Here is a 19,637-nt window from a genome sequence, read left to right as displayed (position 1 = left end):
CTGCCTCTGGTTGACAGCAAATTAAGTTACGAGATGTTATCCAGCCGACCGCTCGCCAATTAGGATATTCAACACAGGTCCATTACTGCCACCTGCTGTATCAATTGAGCAATGTCATCACACCCAATCCCAGTGTCTCTCAACCTGTTAAACATGTGGCTCCTAAAACAGAGAAACTGCCTATTCACGACCCCCCTACATGGTCATCATGGTGAACTTAAACACCAAATAATTATTTTAAATGTTTCTTCTCAGGCTATTTCACTCATTTGTATTTGGAAGAGGATTTTAGAATGCAAACATTCATTATTTAACTATAGATAAGAATCACATATACCAATTATTATATAAATAATGCATATATTTTCATGACCATTCCCAAAAAATCATCATATTGTACAACGCCACTGCCCCATCGCAAAGACTGCATACTTTCATCATCTCCACTGCAATGAAATAATTCACATTCATCAATGAATAAAAAGCAGAAACACAAGCAATATGTTTTCCAATAACGTGTATTTTTGTGTTTGTCTGTTTACACGTTCCATGGTCAGATATAATGGGAAAAATAGGTTAATCCTGTACAATCATGCCTACATAGAGGAGTTGTGACATTTGGAAATGCTGCCCATTCAACCCAACAGACAATGCAAGGCATTTACAGGAGAGTGTCGTAAAGCGGCTAGAATCCCCACACTTCTTAAAAAAAGTCCCAAAAGTTGTTTACTTTCACCACCAATCAACGTTTCAATAAATACAGACCCTCCAGCCTCATCCTAATGAAGACCCTTATGGATAAAAAATGAAACTAAGCTTTTGAAAGAGTATTCAATTACATTAAATCTGTGGTGAAAACAAACACCTTTTGGGAGGACTATCCTCTGAACAAAAGTCGGAGCACTCCAATAAAGCAGATTTCCACGATGGAGAAAAGTTGTTATAGCGTTTGACTTTGGTATGAGAGAGGTTATGTCTCATGTTTCCTCTTCATAGTCTGTATTATTAGTAAAAATTCTAAAATGAGAAATAAGACATGTCGTGTTTCCTCTTATGTCTTTATTTGTAGCAATATTGTCTTTAGAATTATACAGTCTTCTTGTAAGGTTGTATGCTATATTCTTAGATAAGAGTTGCACACACTTGTACCTATTGTACATCAATTCCTTGGTTATCGTTAGGGCTGATATATATTGTGCTTTAGTCAGTCTCCTTATTCTCTCGCCCTCTGCTCTTGTTTCATAGGGTCCGTCCTGACTGTGTTTCAGAGCTGCCTGAGGAGGAACCACAGTTCCAAACGTGTTGGTATCACTGCATGTACGTCTAGTCATCTGTGTTCCTGGATTCATAGTGTCTTATATTGTACACAACTATAGCTTTAATAAACATTTTGTTGCATTCAAGGAGCTTGAAACCAAGGAGCTGGAAACCTTTTGCCCCACTGTTTTCTGTGGGAGCGTTTGACTTTATTCATCACTGGTTTAGTAGTTTAGGCATCGATTCTTCAGAGCAACGTTAACAATATCTTAGTTCTGAGTAAATTGTTTCAGGTTCACATCTCAACATGAAATACACAGATAACCATATATATTACATAAAGGGCCCTGGGCTCCGACTGTCACCAGGATTCTGAACCTCTATTCTGCCCAGAGGACAGGATTCACCAGAGTTCTAAGTACACCAGTCTGCCCTGGGATTTATCTGTCACCTAAACACACATTTTATAAATACAAGTTGTTTTCCAATCATTCTTACTATAGGAGATGTGTAACAAATGTTCTCAATCATTCTGTACTACAGGTGATGAATAACTATGTTTTATATATAAAAAATGTTGTATGCTAACTCAAGCGAAGCTTGAATATCCTGTAGCTCAAATCAAGTCTTTTGCTGCATGTACATTAGTAATTACTGTGATTTGGGTAAAATACTATATAAAAAGAATGGTCTAAATGTTGGCAATAAGCTTCAATCATTTATTTGGTCAATTATAAGTCTTAAAACCTTAGAAATATAGGATTTATAGTAAAAGTGCCAAAGTCTTTTCAATGTTACCTCATTTAGGATGTTGACAATGCAGGCTAGTGGCTCAACATTCCGGAACCCTCTGGGCAGACTGTGAGCTGAGGATTCCGGAATGTTAAAGGCAGTAGTCTGCTAAGTCTTGGGGTAGTGGAACACCCCTCCCTGGAAGAGTGTCTGAACACCAAAGCTACACATAAACCTTTTCTGGGAGTGTCTTTAAGAAGTGTGTGGACTCTATCTATTATTTATTCATCTGGTGTCCATCGGGTCCGGCGACCTCGGTCCCCGCTGGATGAAGAGTCTTCCCCCCTCCCGTTTCACTAAAACCCTAAAAACACAGACTTCTCCAAGCCGTCCTCCACCTTGGTGTACTCCAGGTGGGATTTGTAGTAACGGCTTTCATAGTGTGGGCTGTTGCGGACGTACTCCAGATAGTCGGGGGTCCCAGGGCAGATGACGTTGTCAGCCAGCAGGATGCTGCCTTCCCTGAGGAGCTTGCACTCCTGGGAGAGAAACCACACAACAGCTGCTATCACATGAGGCGTTTGGCAGAGGAGCGTACAGTTGAATAAAAATGAATTAGGAACACACCGTTGCCACTTTCACTGATCCAGAGTCCTAAACCTTAAAGGAACACACCGACATTATTGGGACGACGAGAATATAGATACCAATTTCCTCTATGTGCGTTCAGTAGGAAGCTATCCGGCAACAAGCAAGCCTAGCTTTTTGCCAACAGCTAGGCTAGCTGATCTGTGTCCGCTTCCATTTATTTGTGGTAAGCTAGGCTAGCTGACCTGTGTCCGCTTCCATTTATTTGTGGTAAGCTAGGCTAGCTGACCTGTGTCCGCTTCCATTTATTTGTGCTAAGCTAGGCTGGCCTGCAGCCGGAGAGCTGCACAGGTGGAATAATTGGTATCTATCTTCTTGTCTGACTCAGGAGAAGACAACAGAAGAACACCTTCCCATAATGTCGGTGTGTTCCTTTAACACTAGAACAGCCATGGAGAAAATGTCACTGATTCCCACCGGAACGGGTCAGATGACCCGACAGCTTATATGAGAAATATGAGAAAAAACAGTGTAAACAGTGTAAACAATATAATTACCTCTTAATATAAAAATATGAGGTTTACCACAGGTTTGAGTGACAAAAAAAATTGTAAAAAAAAAAAAAAAAAATATAATTATAATAAAAAAAAAATATTTTGGATGGAAGAGCCACACATTGACGGGCAAAGAGCCACATGCGGCTCGCGAGCCACGGGTTGGCCACCCCTGCACTAGACGCTCGCAAAGTGCTGTGACTTTCCACATATATATTCCATATATGTGGAATAACGTTCTAATTACATTTTCCTGAAGTCATTTAGAAATTTCAGAAACCGTACCAGATAAAACGGGTACTTTTAGGAAAAGTCATTGGGCCTCATTCAACAATACTCTCTTATTATTTTTCTTATATTCTTGCTTACCTGTCTGTTAAGAGAACAATAAGAAAAGCCACCGCCACATTCATCAAGCCGTTCTTAAAGTCCAAATCTGTTCTTACCCAGGTTTTTTGAATGGTGAATCCCACTCATTCTAAACTGGATGCGCGTTCTCACACAAGTCATTTGCATACAGAGACACGCCTCGCGGGCTCATTATAATACGAGAGCCGTGGGTCTGCATTGTATATGAGCGGATCCCCCGGCCGTATTCAAGCGCTGGATCGCTTTGCGATGGATCAAAATTAGATAGGAATCAAATGTATTGTCATCATACAGCACCTATAGCTATATAGTGGAATAGACTATTAATATAGTAGTAATATAATAGTAGTTGGCTAGTTGCACGCTTTTGGCCACCTCCCGCAGTGCGCGCATACACACGTACTGTATACAGTACATGCAAAATGAATCGTTCCAGCAAAGTACTGTAGGCTTTGTCAATACTGAACGACTGTGCGTTGTCAAGAGCCAATCGCACAGGTTGCCACTCATCTGGCTCTGCAAATAGATCTATAGTCTGAATATCTCCGCATATATAGCCTGATGACTGGCAGTGCGCATAGTCCAGTGCATGCTCCAAGTCAGACTGGATGACACATCTCTCTCAAATCCATTCTGAGAACGGAACGCAGTGCCCGCGACGCGGGTCAAAGTCAGTTGTTTATTTATTTATGTTTTACTGTTTGCATACGAGGTGGTCCGCAAATGTTCTTGATAACAATCTAGTGGTCCGCATAAAACAGAAGTTTGGGAACCACTGATATAGACGATCTCTAAATATGCGTTCTATGCTATGTATACAGTACTGCATAAATGTCATGATATATATCTGTATATCTGTATGTCATAAATGTCATTATGAATTTAAAATGGGGGACCCTGATGTAAACAAGACGAAAGTCTTTCTCTGGTCTGACTGCATCCCCTTAACAATTGTGTGTATTGAGCTGTACTGTACTGTACTGTACCCATTCTGCAATCTGTTAATAAAATCTTCAATCAATCAATGGCCTGGGCGGCCAGAGCATAACTGTTCTAACAGCAATATATAATCCATTTCTGACAGAACGCACGCAATAAGTTATAATAATAATAATTATTATTATTGAAAAGTTCTGTATTTTTAAAGTCGTATTTGGGTATACTCGTTATTGCCCGCCATGCGTTGTGCGCCAGAAACTAGTTAACTCGTTTTTGGGATCAATATTTAATTTTTTCGCCATGGCATTCATAATTCATCCAGCCTCCCTCCAGGACTGCAGCTGGACCCTGTCTGATATTGCAACGCCTCAATACCGCCGCCTGGTGGATGTCGGGCGAGTTACACTCCAAGCCAAACCGGAAGTGGCGCTCGGTGCATCGAGGAAATTCCTCCGGCAGTAATATCTTGTAGCGTGGATCTAGATACACACTCGAGTGCATTGGGATCGCTTTCGAAACGCAATAATCAATATGATTTCGGCGTTTATTGCGTCATACAAACGGGAAATGGATCTAGCAGATCGACGTCAAATAATTGGAATATTTTTCCTCCAGTCTCATCGGCGAACGGTAAGAGGAAACTAACGTTATTTTCAGCCCGATTGTTTATTCATTTCATGGCAATCCATCTGATCAACGTATCAACCCATAGTAAAAAAAATACGCTACTGACGATCAAGGAATTATAAACGACCCCCCCCCCCCTTTCCTTCACGCATGATGAAGCATAATGTATACCGATCATATACATTTGAATTTTTTAATATAGCGTGTATAGGAAAGAAACACCAATCTATAATCTATCATATGCGTCAGGGCCTATAACTTGCGTTTTTGGAATTACTGCAGAAAACCTTAAAAACATACTTATATTCACGACGGTATTAACACGACAATGATGAATGAAAAAATATAACGTTCCCACATCCGGAACCATAGATACCCGATGTTGAATGGGCCATAGTAATGTGGATATATATATATCGCTTCATGCATGAGGCCCATTGAGTGACAGAGCTGGAGCTCGACCGAGTGACGAGGATACATTTATTGAAAATGCCTAGGGGTCATTTGACCCCTTGTCGGCTGTGCTAGTGTTAAGTATGGTCCTATACCGAGTACCGATCCAATCAGAGAAGTTTGGGATTATCGGACAAAATCACAAGATATCAGACTTGCCTCCAGCAATTTTGCGTCAATGAGGTAGCGATCCTTCCAGTGGTCCAGGAAAACCAGGTCAAACGTTGACACCGCAAAGTGCTCCTTCATCTTAGGGATCCAGTCCCCAGAGGCCCCTTCGATTAAATGGACCTGAAACATAAAAAGGTTCCATAGTTACAGTATGAACAGTTTACAGTACACCCAAATGAGGTTTGAATTCCGGTTCAGACCTCTTAGCAATGCCAGGATATAAAACCTCAGTTTAGTGTGTGAAAACAGCGCCACAATGTCAGTGCCCTATTCAAAAGCCCAGCTTTTACTGTACATCCAGGCGACATCACTAATTCAAGAGTTCTCTCTTTAGATTTCTAGCTTCAGGAGAGAGCAGTGTACATGTTCACACATATTACCGTAACTGAACTTCTCTTGGGGCGCACAGAAATAACATTTTAATTCTTAAAAAAATGATTGGCGCTCCCCTTTAAATCTGACCACATCTGTCTTTACCTTCTCATCTATCCCTGCAAAGGAGATGATCTGACGAGCGATGGCGGCGTAGTCTGGGTTGAACTCGAGAGTCAGCAGCCGGGCGCCAGGGGGCAGCAGGCTGGCTATCCGCACGGTGGAGTAGCCGCAGTAGGTTCCCAGCTCCAAGACGGTGGTGGGATTGATCTCATTCACCACAGAGTCCAGAATGAGCCCTGTGGTAAACAGCAACAAGATACAACAAAACAAGGTGTTAAGTGTGGCGTTGTACCACAACAATAAAAAACAGAATGCACACTATTCATTTTCAGTAGTTCAGTATCCACGGGAACAGTTGTGATTGAAATTAAAGAGGGCGGGCTTTGAGATAGGTCAATTAGTGACGCACCAATATGTATTCTGGTTCTAAACTATAATACTGGTTCTAAACTTTAAAGGGGCAGTTCACCCAAAAATACAAATAAAAACATATTTTTCCTCTATCCTGGAATGCTATCTATCAATCCAGGGCCCCGTTCCATGTACCGGGATAACCGAGTTAGCCGGATAACTTTATCAGGCTAACTGTGTTAGCCTGACTTTCCGATTTCATGTACCTGGATTTCCCAAATCACCATGACAACATATCCAAAAGTTTGAGCCTGCTCGAAAGCAGAGTTCAAGTTCAAGTTAGCCTGAACTATCGCCACGCCCCCGCAAAGAAGTGACAGCCCGTTTCCTGAAACTATTCCCACGGTCTACGATCTGCATTATACCATTCTGAATTACGTTTTTGTGCTCCATTCTTCCAGAGGGGGCTTTTGAAATGTAAAATAGACCCAAAATGCTGATATTAAATTCACTTTGTCCTAAATAATGCACGTTATATATACCGTGGCGACGGTGGCGCTCGCTCGTGCGACGTACACATGATGTGGTTATTTTAATTGTAACTGGGATTAAGATGTCTGATGAGATGCGCTGTTTGACGGATTTGAGAAATTGAATGAGCCGTTGACGTCACATGAATGAATGAGGATGAAGAAATAAAACTTCATTCAAAATAAGGGATATTCTAAACACGGGTCTCTCGTTCATTAATGTATAAACAATGAATTTATCCCATCTGGCACAGTGGCCCAGCGGTAGCGCTCATGTCTCCCAACCTAGCGATCCGGGTTCAAATCCCCGTGTTTCCAATATGATTTTTTTGAATATAATATTAATGATTATACGCCAAAGTAGCCTGGTTTTAAGTTAAAATGTTATAAATCTACATGCATTGAGGATGTCATTCTTTATATAGCTCTCAACGTGCACCAAATTGAATTATTCCTATATTGCAAAAAGAAGGAAAAGACTAGGCGGGTATTGAACCCCGGTCGTCCGTGTGGAAGTCAAAAGAACAACCCGTTGGACCACATAGGAGATAAGTTAAACATTGACTATACATCAATCAATGGGCAAGAAAGCCGTCTCGTAATTCTGTATAACAGTTAACTAGTTATTTTCGCTAGCAAGATCTCATTTGATTATTCAATCCAGCAGGCAAGTTTAAAGAAATATAATCTGATTGATTGAGGTAATGAGGGACTTAGAATTAGCCTATAGATAACGCATTTAACTTGTCGGCGAGGCGATTGAGCCTATTGCAATCTGTCAATAAAGTCTTAAATCAATTAATCAATCAATGCCGTTGAGAATCAGGGTCTCTGCCATCGATACGTGCTGGCTTTCCACCTAAAACGGGAGCGCGCATCTAGCCTGACTTGAGCCTGACTCTCAAGTCTGGCTTGAGTTAACGAGACTGAATCCTGCTTTGTGAAACAGGAAAATCCCGGCTTTGAACATCGGGTTAACTGAAGCTGGATAATGGACATGTTGATCGACTTAGTTGAACCACGTACATGGAACGGGGCCCAGGTAGTTTCGGTGTGATTTGTCAAGTTTTGGAAGATATATACCATAGAGATGTCTGCCATCACTCCAATACAATGGAGCTGAATGGTACTCTGTTTGAAAAACTCAAAAGCAATGTTTCCAGAAATCATGACTTGTTACTTAAAGGATCAATAGGTGGCCACCGATTTTTGGCAACATTTTATTATATCTCAACAGTAATCAATAGTATTCAAAGAAATGAGAATCTGTCATTCTGGTAAGGGGCAGGAGCTAAAACAATGACATCCAATCAAACTAACGACCAAATAAAATGTTTGGAATGAGCGAGCTGTCTAACTTATCTAACCCTCTAGTGATGCTTGTACGGTACAGTACGTACCCCCTTTTTTTATTTTATTTTTTTTATTTTTTTTTATATAATTTTTTAAACACACATAAACAAACATGACAACACACGATAAGATACACAAGCATTAATACACAGTGTATATCCAACGAAATTACCATTTATACCAATGTCTTATACAGGATATACCCCTAATACCTGTTATCTAAAAACCTACACACATATGCTCCAGCTCGAACCCCCCCCTCCCGGACCCCTCTTTGGATAGTACCTCCATTATCCCTCGCTCCTAACCAGACACTACCATTATAAGCTAGCTTTTATTCTCTCCACCACTTCTAACCACATTGTCATTTTGGATTCATTGAGACCCAGAATTCTTGCTGTAGATATTTCTTGATAAATCACATCGAGATATGTAAGAAACCAAACTTTCCGGCACATTTTTTCCGGTTGAAACCAGCGTGATGCTATCAGCTTTTTAGCTACTGTGATACCCGATAAAACCAATCTCTTTAGCTGTGGATGTACTGCAAACTCAAAAACATCATTCAATAGTAATACAGAGGGGTGTACAGGTATATTCCAAGATACGAGTTTTGATAATTGTTGGGTCACATCTTTCCAGAATATCTTAACTGGTGGGCAATCCCAATACATGTGCATAAATGTCCCTTCGTCCCCATTTGTACATTGGGAGCATTTGGAGTCTTGTTTAAGACCCATTCTGTTCAGTCTTATAGGAGTCAAGTATGTCCTGTGAATATAGTTAAGATTGATTTGTTGATGGTCCGGGTTCCTTGATGTAAGTCGGACATTTGCCCAGGCTCCTTGCCAATCAAAGTCACTTTCCAGGTCTGGTATATCCCTCCTCCAGACAGAGTCTAGTTGGAGGGTTTCATACGAGGACGTTAGTAATTGATGATAAAAATCTGAAACAAAACCTCTCGATGTCTCTCTTTCATAGAAGAATTTGTGGTATCTGTGGTGTTCAATTGGTATGTCTAATGGAACACCGTGAGACTTCAAACATAGCCGTAACTGTATGTAAAAAAGCCATGTGGACTTGGTGAGATTAAATTTTTTGCATATTTCTCCATAACTACAAAAACCCTGTTTGTTAAAAACATCCCCTAATGAGTGTATGCCTTGCTCTTCCCATATAGGGAATCTTATAGGTCGTTTTTCAATTAAGAGTGCATTGTTGTTGAATAAGGGAGTATGATTGTGCCATTTATGTGGGTTATGATATTTTCTTTGTGTTTCACGCCATATCCGGATCGCATGAGTAATTATGGGGCCAAATTTCCGTTCACAGTGCTTGATTGGTAGTTTAGTGTATGCTATGTCCTTCAGTCTATGTGGGGCTACTATGTTTTCTTCTAATTTTCTCCAGGATACTAATGCTTGGGGATCAAACCATGTTGTCAATGGTCTTAATGTGTACGCCTTAAAATAATGGAAAAAATCTGGAAATGCCATGCCACCGTCTGCTTTATTTCTCTGTGCGGTGGATCTTTTTATACGTGGTGGTTTGTTATTCCAAATAAATTTGTATGTGGAGGAGTGTAATCTTTTCCAGTAACCCTCTGGAGGGGGTAACGGTAGCATTGAACTGAAGAAGTTGATTCTAGGTAGTACGTCCATCTTAACTATTGATATCCGTGCCTGTACTGAGTTTTAAAGTTTTGCCCACCTATCAAGGTCGTCTTTGATTTTGTTTTGGATTTTAATTTTAAAACGTACCTCGGTTTTGAAGTCAAGGTTCGGTACGGGTTTTCGGTACAGTGGGGGAAAGTTTGGCTTTCCATGTTCCACTCAGGGGTGATGTAGTGTGCAGTAACTAATTGTACTTGTAGGACTGTCAACGAATATTCTATATTGAAATTAATAATCGACTTGTAAAAACAATATATATATATATATAATAATTATTATATTAGGTCGTATATTAGGTGGGCGGTCGTTAGTGGTTAACATCGTTCGGTACACTACACAGCCGTTCGGTACGGTACGGTACACACTGAAACGGTTCGGTTCGGTACGGATACGTGTACCTTTACACCCCTAACACGTACACAAAGGCCTGCTAACACATAGCTGCCAGCTAGCTACCTAGCAGGGGTGGCTTTGGAGGCATCCTGATGTGTTCTGATTGGGAAGGGCGTTTTGAAAATATTTCTAAGTTCTGCCCAAAATCACAGACTGCCTTTAGCTCCTTAGAACAGGCTGTCCTCCCCACCTGTCTGAAGAAGTCCACCATTATCCCTGTACCCAAAAAATCCAAGCCTGCTTGCCTCAACGACTACCGCCCTGTAGCTCTCACCTCCATAGCCATGAAGTGCTTTGAGAAGCTAGTAAAGGGCTACATCTGTTCCTCCCTCCCCAACACCCTGGACCCCCTGTAATTTGCATACCGCCCCAACAGGTCCACGGAGGACGCCATAGCCCATGTGCTGCACACAGCAGCATCACACCTGGACAAGAGGCAGGGGAACTATGTGAGAATGCTATTCATCGACTACAGCTCAGCATTCAACACCATAGTCTCCTCCAAACTCATAGCCAAGCTCAGGGACCTGGGCTTGAACTATGACCTCTGCCAGTGGACCCTCCTCTACTCCCTGTACACACATGACTGTGTGGCACAGCGGAACAACAACACAATCATCAAATTTGCTGACGACACAGTAGTGGTGGGCCTGATCTCTGCAAACGATGAGAGGGCCTACCTGGAAGAGGTAAAGGTTCTAGCGGGATGGTGTCAAGAGAACAGCCTCTCCCTGAACGTCAGCAAAACAAAGGAGATGATTGTGGACTTTAGGAGGTCGGGAGTCAGGGACTACAGCCCCCTCAGCATCGACGGGGCACCGGTTGAGAGAGTGAACAGTTTTAAGTACCTCGGAGTCCACATATCTGAGGACTTGACATGGACCACACACATTGACAGTGTTATCAAGAAGGCACAACAACGCCTCTACTTCCTTAGGCGCTTAAGGAAGTTCAACGTGAGTCAGAAGATCCTCAAGAACTTCTACTCATGCACAATAGAGAGCATCCTGACTGGCAATATCACCTCCTGGTTTGGGAATAGCACTGCACAAGACCGTAGCAGACTACAGAGAGTGGCCTGTTCAGCCGAACGCACAATTGGAGGTGGGCTTCCCACTCTCCAAGACATTTACAACAAGCGGTGCATGGGCAAGGCTGAGAGAATAATCAAAGACTCCAGCCACCCAAACAACTGCCTCTTTGAACTGCTGCAGTCAGGCAAGCGATACCGGAGTCTCATGGCAAGCACAGAGAGACTCAGAAGGAGCTTCTATCCCCAGGCCATCAGGATGCTCAATGAACAATAACAAACCATCAAAACACCCACAGCACACACTCACTTTAAATAAACAACACACTGTAGCACCCACTTTACCACTTTAGACACTAACACACTTTACACTTTATATTTATATTATTGGTAAGGAAATTGCACATCATTTTCATTCCTTATTCCTTATTGCACCTCATTGCACCTCACCACCACAAGGTGGCACCACAAGCTAAGCTATACCTCACCATTTTTGTACCAGCTGTACATACTGTATATATAGGTATACTGAACAATCTTGTTGTTTACACTTGTTTACGTACTTGACTTCTTGACTTTCTATTTTATACTTATATTATACTTATTTTATACTATCTTGTTATTATCTAGCACACTCTCAGGAGCAAAACAGAAAGAAGCATTTCATGCAAAGTATTCTGTATTTCTGTCTGACAACTAATAAAGAAACTTGAAACTTGAACTTGAAGATAATCCACATACCTTGTTGTGAGCAGTTTCATGTTTGTAATATACATTATTTACTTTTGGAGTAAACCATAAATACATATAGAAAACATTACCAATACCTTTCTCATCCCCCACATTCATGGCCCATTCCTTATATCTGCAGAACTTGTCTATGGCTTTGACCACACTCTGAGGGTTCCCCCTAGTGGCATTCTTCTTCACTGCAGCCAGAATCCGCTAAATGGAAAAGTGGGACAAAAAGAGAAGTCCATTTCACAGGGTCAGTAGTCATTAGTGTTGTTACTCCTATCATAAAGGTATTTATTACATATTATTCCTTACTTCTCTTAAAGGCCCAATCAGTGTTCCAAACGTAAAGAAAGAAAACACCACCAAAAAAAAAGAAACAGCAATTGACACATATTATTTCTATTCTCTAGTAGTTGACTGACTCAGCTTTTGATACCATGCAAGAACTAACACTAGATTACAAGGTAAATGTGAGTTTTTAAATGGTATTTTCATGTATTTTGTGGCTGTAAAAGATTTGTTTAAATTGGCAATGTTTGTAAATCTTGATGTAAAACAGAAGTTCCAAAAAGCTTATTTTCAATCTACAGATCAGTGAATATATACCATTTACATTTTACATTATACATTATACCACACATACCACACATTTATATGGTAGAAAAGTAATGAGTTCAACTACTTGTTCCATTCCATTTAAACTAATAGGGTTCGGGCCGTAATTCCATATTATCATCTACTACAGTGTTGTATGGGGATTGTATTGAATTATTATTATGAATTATGATATTGTGATATTGTTGCACACAATTCTAAATGAATGCTAAAAACCATATGAACTCTCAAAATGAGATCTTCAATATTTGGAAGGGATGTTATTTGAAAAATAACATGGTTTTGATTTGATATCACACTTTACATTATCATGCAGTTCAATGCAATGAACAGAAAATGGATTATCTAGCATGTGATTTTGGCTGCTATGTACACAGACTCCGCAAATAGGCAGAGCTTGAAATCTTACTCGCAAGATAGCACGAGTTGATACTCTAACATTAATAGAATGATGCTCATAATCATCGCAAATAATAATAAGATCTCCAATATTTGAGTTTGGTTTGATATCAGACTGGTTATTTACCATGTGATTTTGCAAACGTGAACAGATATTGTGACATATCAACATTGGAAAGAATTACAGATGATTAACGTGATATGGACATCTTTTATATCGCCCAGCCCTATAAACAAATACAATTTTTTATTATCAACTAAAAAAGTGACTACCAGTCCCAGACACTATTAGACAGCAGTGTTGTGGAGTAGTTAACTACATGTAGTTAAATTACTTAGTGTAACTACATTTTGCAGTAGTTGGGTCAAATCTTAGTCATCTTTTTCAGCAGTTAGTTACTTTGGGTGATGTAGTTAAGGTAGTTAATTACAAATCACACATTGCCCTAAAAACATAGCATTTTCTTGATTCCAACTCCAACTACCAACTGCTCCCTGTCCTCTCCTGTAAAACACATCCTCAGACAGGCCAAAGTGAGGTTTTGCCTGCAACCCCTGGTCACTTAATAACCAAATGACATTCCAGACTCAAGATTGTGATCATTTTGGATGTAGTTGACCTTTTGCCTTACACCCTAAAGCGACTGATGGGCTTGGAGGTGGAGGTCTATGGTCGCTTTCACACCCAAGCTTTTTGGTTCGCTTTAATCGAACCCTGGTTCGTTTCGTATTTGTATGAGGGATATGTGTTGTCAGATTAGATTGATAAACTGTCGTATCCTCTTAATACACTGTGTTTAATTCTTGCACATCCTGGCAACCCAGAGTAAACATACATCTCCTCGGTGCCTGTGCGCAGTCAGCCTCTGATGAAAAGTAATGAGGACAAAACTACAGAAATTAAATAAATATTCTGGCAAATTTGAACCCCCTTTTTCATAGCATAATCTTGGCAGGAATGAGATACAAAATTATGTCCAATAAAAGGCTGACCTGCGTGATCACATGGCTTTGTTTAGAAAGTTTGGTGCGCTTGACAAAGTGCAGTGTTAAAGCCAACTGAACCAAATGAAAATGCAACAATGTTGCAGCTTCACCTCTGAATCTCACGAGTCCACCCAACTATGGGTGTGAAAGTGACCTAAATGTGCAGCCAGGCTTTGCCTGTTGCTCTTTGGGGCAGAGTACATTCAGAACTTAAGCATCCAGCAGTATTGCTGGGTCTCTTCTCTTCTCCCAGCAAGCAGCACGTTAGACGTTGTGCAATGTGTCAGCAAACAGGAAAACAGACGAGGAAATGAAAACAAAGGCTCAGGGAGTGTTTCTATATTCACAGTAATTATCTCAACAAATAACAACACAGAGGGAATGACAACATATATACAGTAACAACCTATTTATCAGATCAGTAAGTGTAATGTGATTACTGGAACTGTAACGCCTCACATATCTTCATAAAAGTGATGTGATTAACGTGTTAACCCCGACACGCTAGTAATATTTTAGGTACAGTATATTACATTACCATAATGGGTCCAAACTTTCATTCTGACATACAGAGGATACTGTCACCAATGCTTCAAAATAACTTTGCAGATGGTCTCAAGAACATTTCACACCCATAGCCCTGGTGCAAAAATGTACTAGTGCAGCCTTTTGGTAATTAAGACAAATATTTTGATTTCGCTCTCTTCATTGGGGTATCTTATAATTGAATAAGAGAAACAATAAGATAATGAGATGTTTCTTTTGGCATCTGCGCTATGGGTGTGTGTCCACTTTTGTGAAGAAGTCCTGTCACGTGTTTAAGAGTTATTCCGAAGCATTCCTAGCAGCATTCCTCTTTCAGAATGTCCAAATGAAATCATGGCATAACCCATTATGATAATGTGATATATTTCATATTTTATAATGTTACAAGACTCTAAATCACAGCATGCATCTGAGCTATCCTCACAAACACACTCAGCGATGTTTTCTAGCATCACATGTATTTTATTAACGTCTGACTGTGCAGTCTCTCTTTTGCTGTTACAGCGTTGGCTTGAACCCAGCGACCACCAGCATGCATTTTCTCTCGGCACAGAACCCTCAGGATAGAGCTCATAAACAGAGCACGGGCATACAGGGTCTGACCTTTGGCGGGACGGTCAGAGTCTATCCCATGGCTTGCTATGGCCAGGAGCCATTTGTTACATCATCATTGGAATGTTCAGTTCTCATAATTCTACCTGAAAAGGGTTAATTAAGGGCCCACCTGGGGACGCGTCGACCAGGTCACAGTGTCCAGGAATCGCTCCACGAAGACGTCATGCCAGAACAGAGCCATACCCGCGTGGTACTGCACAATTGAGGGGATCACCCATCGGTAGAGAATGTACAGGCCAAACCACCCCCCGGTGATGCTAGAGAGAACAATGAGCCACATCCTATGACAAAACAAGAGAGATTAAACATTACTTCTTTACCATTTCCCCAACACAAATAACATGGTCTTCTCTTACAGGATGCTGTAATGAAAAAATAATAAACAAAACAGCAAATGACAAAAGTGATCTCACGGTAATGAATGGGTATGGAAATCAATGTCCTTCGGCGCTCAACGCTACCTGCGCTTGTCCCTTTGTGTCAGGCTAATGAGATGGGTGTTTACTGTCCACCTTTTCATCACCATTCATGCACTGCTGCCAGGGAGACTCAGGAGCACCAACCCACACATCCCTTCTCATCAATATCACATCATATTACCATTTAAACTAATAGGGTTCGGGCCATAATTCCATATTATCATCTACTACAGTGTTGTATGGGGATTGTATTGACATGGAATTATGATATTGTGATATTGTTGCACACAATTTTAAATTAATGCTAAAAACCATATGAACTCTCAAAATTAGATCTTCAATATTTGGAAGGGATATTATTTGAAAAATAACATGGTTTTGATTTGATATCACACTTTACATTATCATGCAGTTCAATGCGATGAACAGAAAATGGATTATCTAGCTGTGATTTTGGCTGCTATGTACACAGACTCCGCAAATAGGCAGAGCTTGAAATCTTACTCGCAAGATAGCACGAGTTGATACTCTAACATTAATAGAATGATGCTCATAATCATCACAAATAATAATAAGATCTCCAATATTTGAGAGTTTTGGTTTGATATCACACTGGTTATTTACCATGTGATTTTGGAAACGTGAACAGATATTGTGACATATCAACATTGGAAAGAATTACAGATGATTAATGTGATATGGATATCTTTTATATCGCCCAGCCCTATAAACAAATAATTATTTTTATTAATCATCAACTAAAAAAGTGACTACCAGTCCCAGGCACTATTAGACAGCAGTGTTGTGGAGTAGTTAACTACATGTAGTTCAATTACTTAGTGTAACTACATTTTGCAGTAGTTGGGTCAAATCTTAGTCAACCCCTGGCCTGCAACCCCTGGTCACTTAATAACCAAATGACATTCCAGACTCAAGATTGTGATCATTTTGGATGTAGTTGACCTAGTTACTCAAAAAGTAGTGTCCGTTTGACAAACTAGTTAAGATTTTGTTTAAATTCTTTTCATTGTGAAGTCTGATGAACTACACTGCCATCTTTTGAATTCAGTATAAACAAACAATGTTATAAACAACAATAACATTCAAAAGGGAACCACGTATATTTCCTGTTGCAATGTTAGCTAATGCAATAGTTGACAGGACAGACATTTGGTTCCAAACTGTTCCCTAGCAACAGAATTCCAGTGAAACCATCTATAGATGGCCTGGGTGAGAGAGAGGGGGAAAAGAGCAACAAGGAAAAAGAAGAGAAGGTCAGAAGAAGAATCTTAAATAAGGGATCATTGAAGAGAGGAAAACAGCCTCCTCCCATTGATAATGTCATGGTGAAGAACTACGGTAGCGTGAGGTAATGCCTCTTGAGTCGGCCTTTTGAGTTGCATGGCAACGGGCTGGAGGTCAGTAGCTTGGTGACAAAGGCCATGGAACCTATCTCTGGCTGCCATCTAATGTACACAGACGTGGCAAATAGGCAGAACTGGAAGTCCTACTTGCAAGGTACCACGAGTTGACACTCGTATATTAATGTTTATAAACAATGTTTATAATCATCACAAATTCAAAAAGGAAAGGCGGGAGGTAATTTCACAGTGGAGTCAACTCGAATTACTATTAATGTTACAGTACATTACACTACTACTACTGCACTGTTGCTGTTGCAACAACAACAGTCCTCATGTTGCACTCCTGAGAGTAGGCTTGGATATCGATACCGATTACCGGATTCGAAACGATTTCGACTCAGTTTGACTCAATGTTGATTTGACCTGCCATTATTGTCAAAAGATAATATTTGGTCAACTGAGTTGCTGTAGTAGTTCAGCAGAAACTCAGTGCAAGGCGAACTGGGGACATCTGCAGGATGGGAGGATGTGCCAGAAAATCCTCACACATCCACTGAAAAAAGGCATAGATTAGAATAGATCGATCTCAGGACAGATATCGGATGGTTCAAGTACGATCTTTCCGATATTTCTACCCGGTCCTGTCCTGTGAGTATCTGTTGTGCTGTACCACTTGTACTTCAGCAGTCTGTGTTGGCAAATATACGTCCATCAGCCATACAAAAAAAAACATCTGCATTATCGAAGGCTTCTCTCTATTGACATAATAACCTAGTGAGTAAAGTCCCCAGTTATACACAGAATATAAACAAGGCTCACATGTTTGTGCAGGTAGTCTGTTCCCAGGCAGTACGGTGATATTGCCCCTTTTCCCTGGCTCCCTCTCCTCTTCACACGTCCTCGTCTGCGGGCCACCTCTCCTCTGGTAGAGTAGAAGCTGTTTCACACCTACGAGCACAGTTACTTTCTCACACACCACCAACATGTGCTCAGATTTTCAGGGCACAAACTCCTCCTCATCCTCCTCCTGCTCCTCCTCCCTCTGCTTGGTTCCAATCCCCTCCCCTCCCCTCTCCGCTCTGCTCCCAGCTCTGCTGAATTAATGTGAGCATGCCAGGAATGCATAGCAAACCAGACCTGGTGATCCCTAGCAAAGACGCACATACTACTCACACTTAAAACTCTCTTACACACACACACACACACACACCTACACACACACACACACACACACACACACACACACACACACAGCCTACGCAATTTTACTCTCCCCAACACATGCACACACACCCTCCATCTCTCACACACACACACTCTCTTTCTTATACACATGGGCACACATGCATGCACGCAGACGGAAAGACACACACACACACACACACACACTGACACACAGACACAGACACACACACAGAGAAGGACTGCAAAATAGGAAGGAGTAATATTAGGGAAGTTCTAGCTCTAGCGTTGCAGTTCCTTATCCACTGGATTAATCTCAACTCAGTAACATAATCGTATTATTTCCAGTTACTTGAGGATTACTTTGCATGCTAAACCCATATCATATGAAGTTAAACAGGCTGTAATTTGAGTACGAGTAGTACCATAATCTACAAAAATTGCTTAACCATTATTATAAACGACATACAAGAGAGTGGTTTGCGTCAATAATCCCACAATTTAAATGCCGTTTCTTCCTGCGGTGACTGTGATTTTACGAATTACCCCTTCCTTCCAAAGTAATCCCATTTCTGTAATGTATTACTCCCCAATCCTGTATGGGCTAATCCTCATTCAATCCAATCCTTTCTCTGCTGCCTCTAAAGGCTCTTAAGACAAGACTAAGGTGAGTGACATCAGAATGAACAAGTCCTTATAACAGCAACTACCAGTACTGCTGAGCCATTCACCCGCTTGCAAATGGACTCTGTGCCTGAGAGTGATGCATCACATCTACAAATAGACCCTGTGCCAGAGACTGATGCATCACTCCTCCATCGAACACTGGCTGGGAGGAACTGGATTAGCAAAAAACTAACTTTGTGTGAGTTCTGAGAGAGCTGTGTTTCTCCCCCAAACATACTCAGAAGTCTCCATCACATTAAACACATTGTCTGTCATGTATTGTCTCCATATCGGTTGACAAAAGATGACCTCGGACAAAGGGGAACAAGCAAGCGTATGGGGAGCAGCAATCGGAGCCTCTGGAATTCCTTGGTTTAGACAAGAGATTTTGTGATTGGATGGTGAGACTCGGGAGGAGTGGCCAAGGGAGATATCTCTTAGTGACAACGAAGCAAAACAGATGTCCCTCACTTCAGCTTAGTGTGCCTCAACCTTTTTATAGTATATTCTGACAAATCTTTCATCAAGAGTTTAGTCTGTTTGTCTTCGTCATAAATAATAATTAAAAGATTAAAACAGAATAAACAAATAATTAATTTATTAAAAATCAAGAATGAATAAATAGTGTGCACATCAGTAGACACTCTTCCA

At 40.8% G+C, this 19,637-nt stretch overlaps 1 protein-coding gene across 1 annotated transcript; it reads right to left on the bottom strand.

The window, feature by feature from the left end:
* Positions 1 to 522: 522 nt before the first annotated feature.
* comtb (catechol-O-methyltransferase b) lies at positions 523 to 18,104 on the bottom strand. The gene is made up of 6 exons (XM_084317681.1): positions 17,958 to 18,104; positions 15,465 to 15,636; positions 12,283 to 12,400; positions 6,168 to 6,361; positions 5,679 to 5,810; positions 523 to 2,528 (listed from the first exon to the last, which is right to left on the bottom strand). Coding segments are annotated over exons 1-6 (801 nt in total). The 5' UTR covers positions 17,960 to 18,104; the 3' UTR covers positions 523 to 2,345.
* Positions 18,105 to 19,637: the final 1,533 nt, after the last annotated feature.

The sequence above is a fragment of the Notolepis coatsorum genome (genome assembly GCF_963971535.1).
Source record: "Notolepis coatsorum genome assembly, chromosome: 6".
Taxonomy (NCBI): domain Eukaryota; kingdom Metazoa; phylum Chordata; class Actinopteri; order Aulopiformes; family Paralepididae; genus Notolepis; species Notolepis coatsorum.
This window is presented reverse-complemented; position numbering and strand designations above follow the sequence as displayed.

Bases quoted from the DNA above. Each gene is read 5' to 3' on its own strand.
- comtb (XM_084317681.1), bottom strand. The intron at 6,362-12,282 runs GTATTGGTAATG...TGTTTACCACAG, and splicing joins GAATGTGGGGGATGAGAAAG to GGCTCATTCTGGACTCTGTG. The intron at 5,811-6,167 runs GTAAAGACAGAT...TTTATGTTTCAG, and splicing joins TTGCAGGGATAGATGAGAAG to GTCCATTTAATCGAAGGGGC.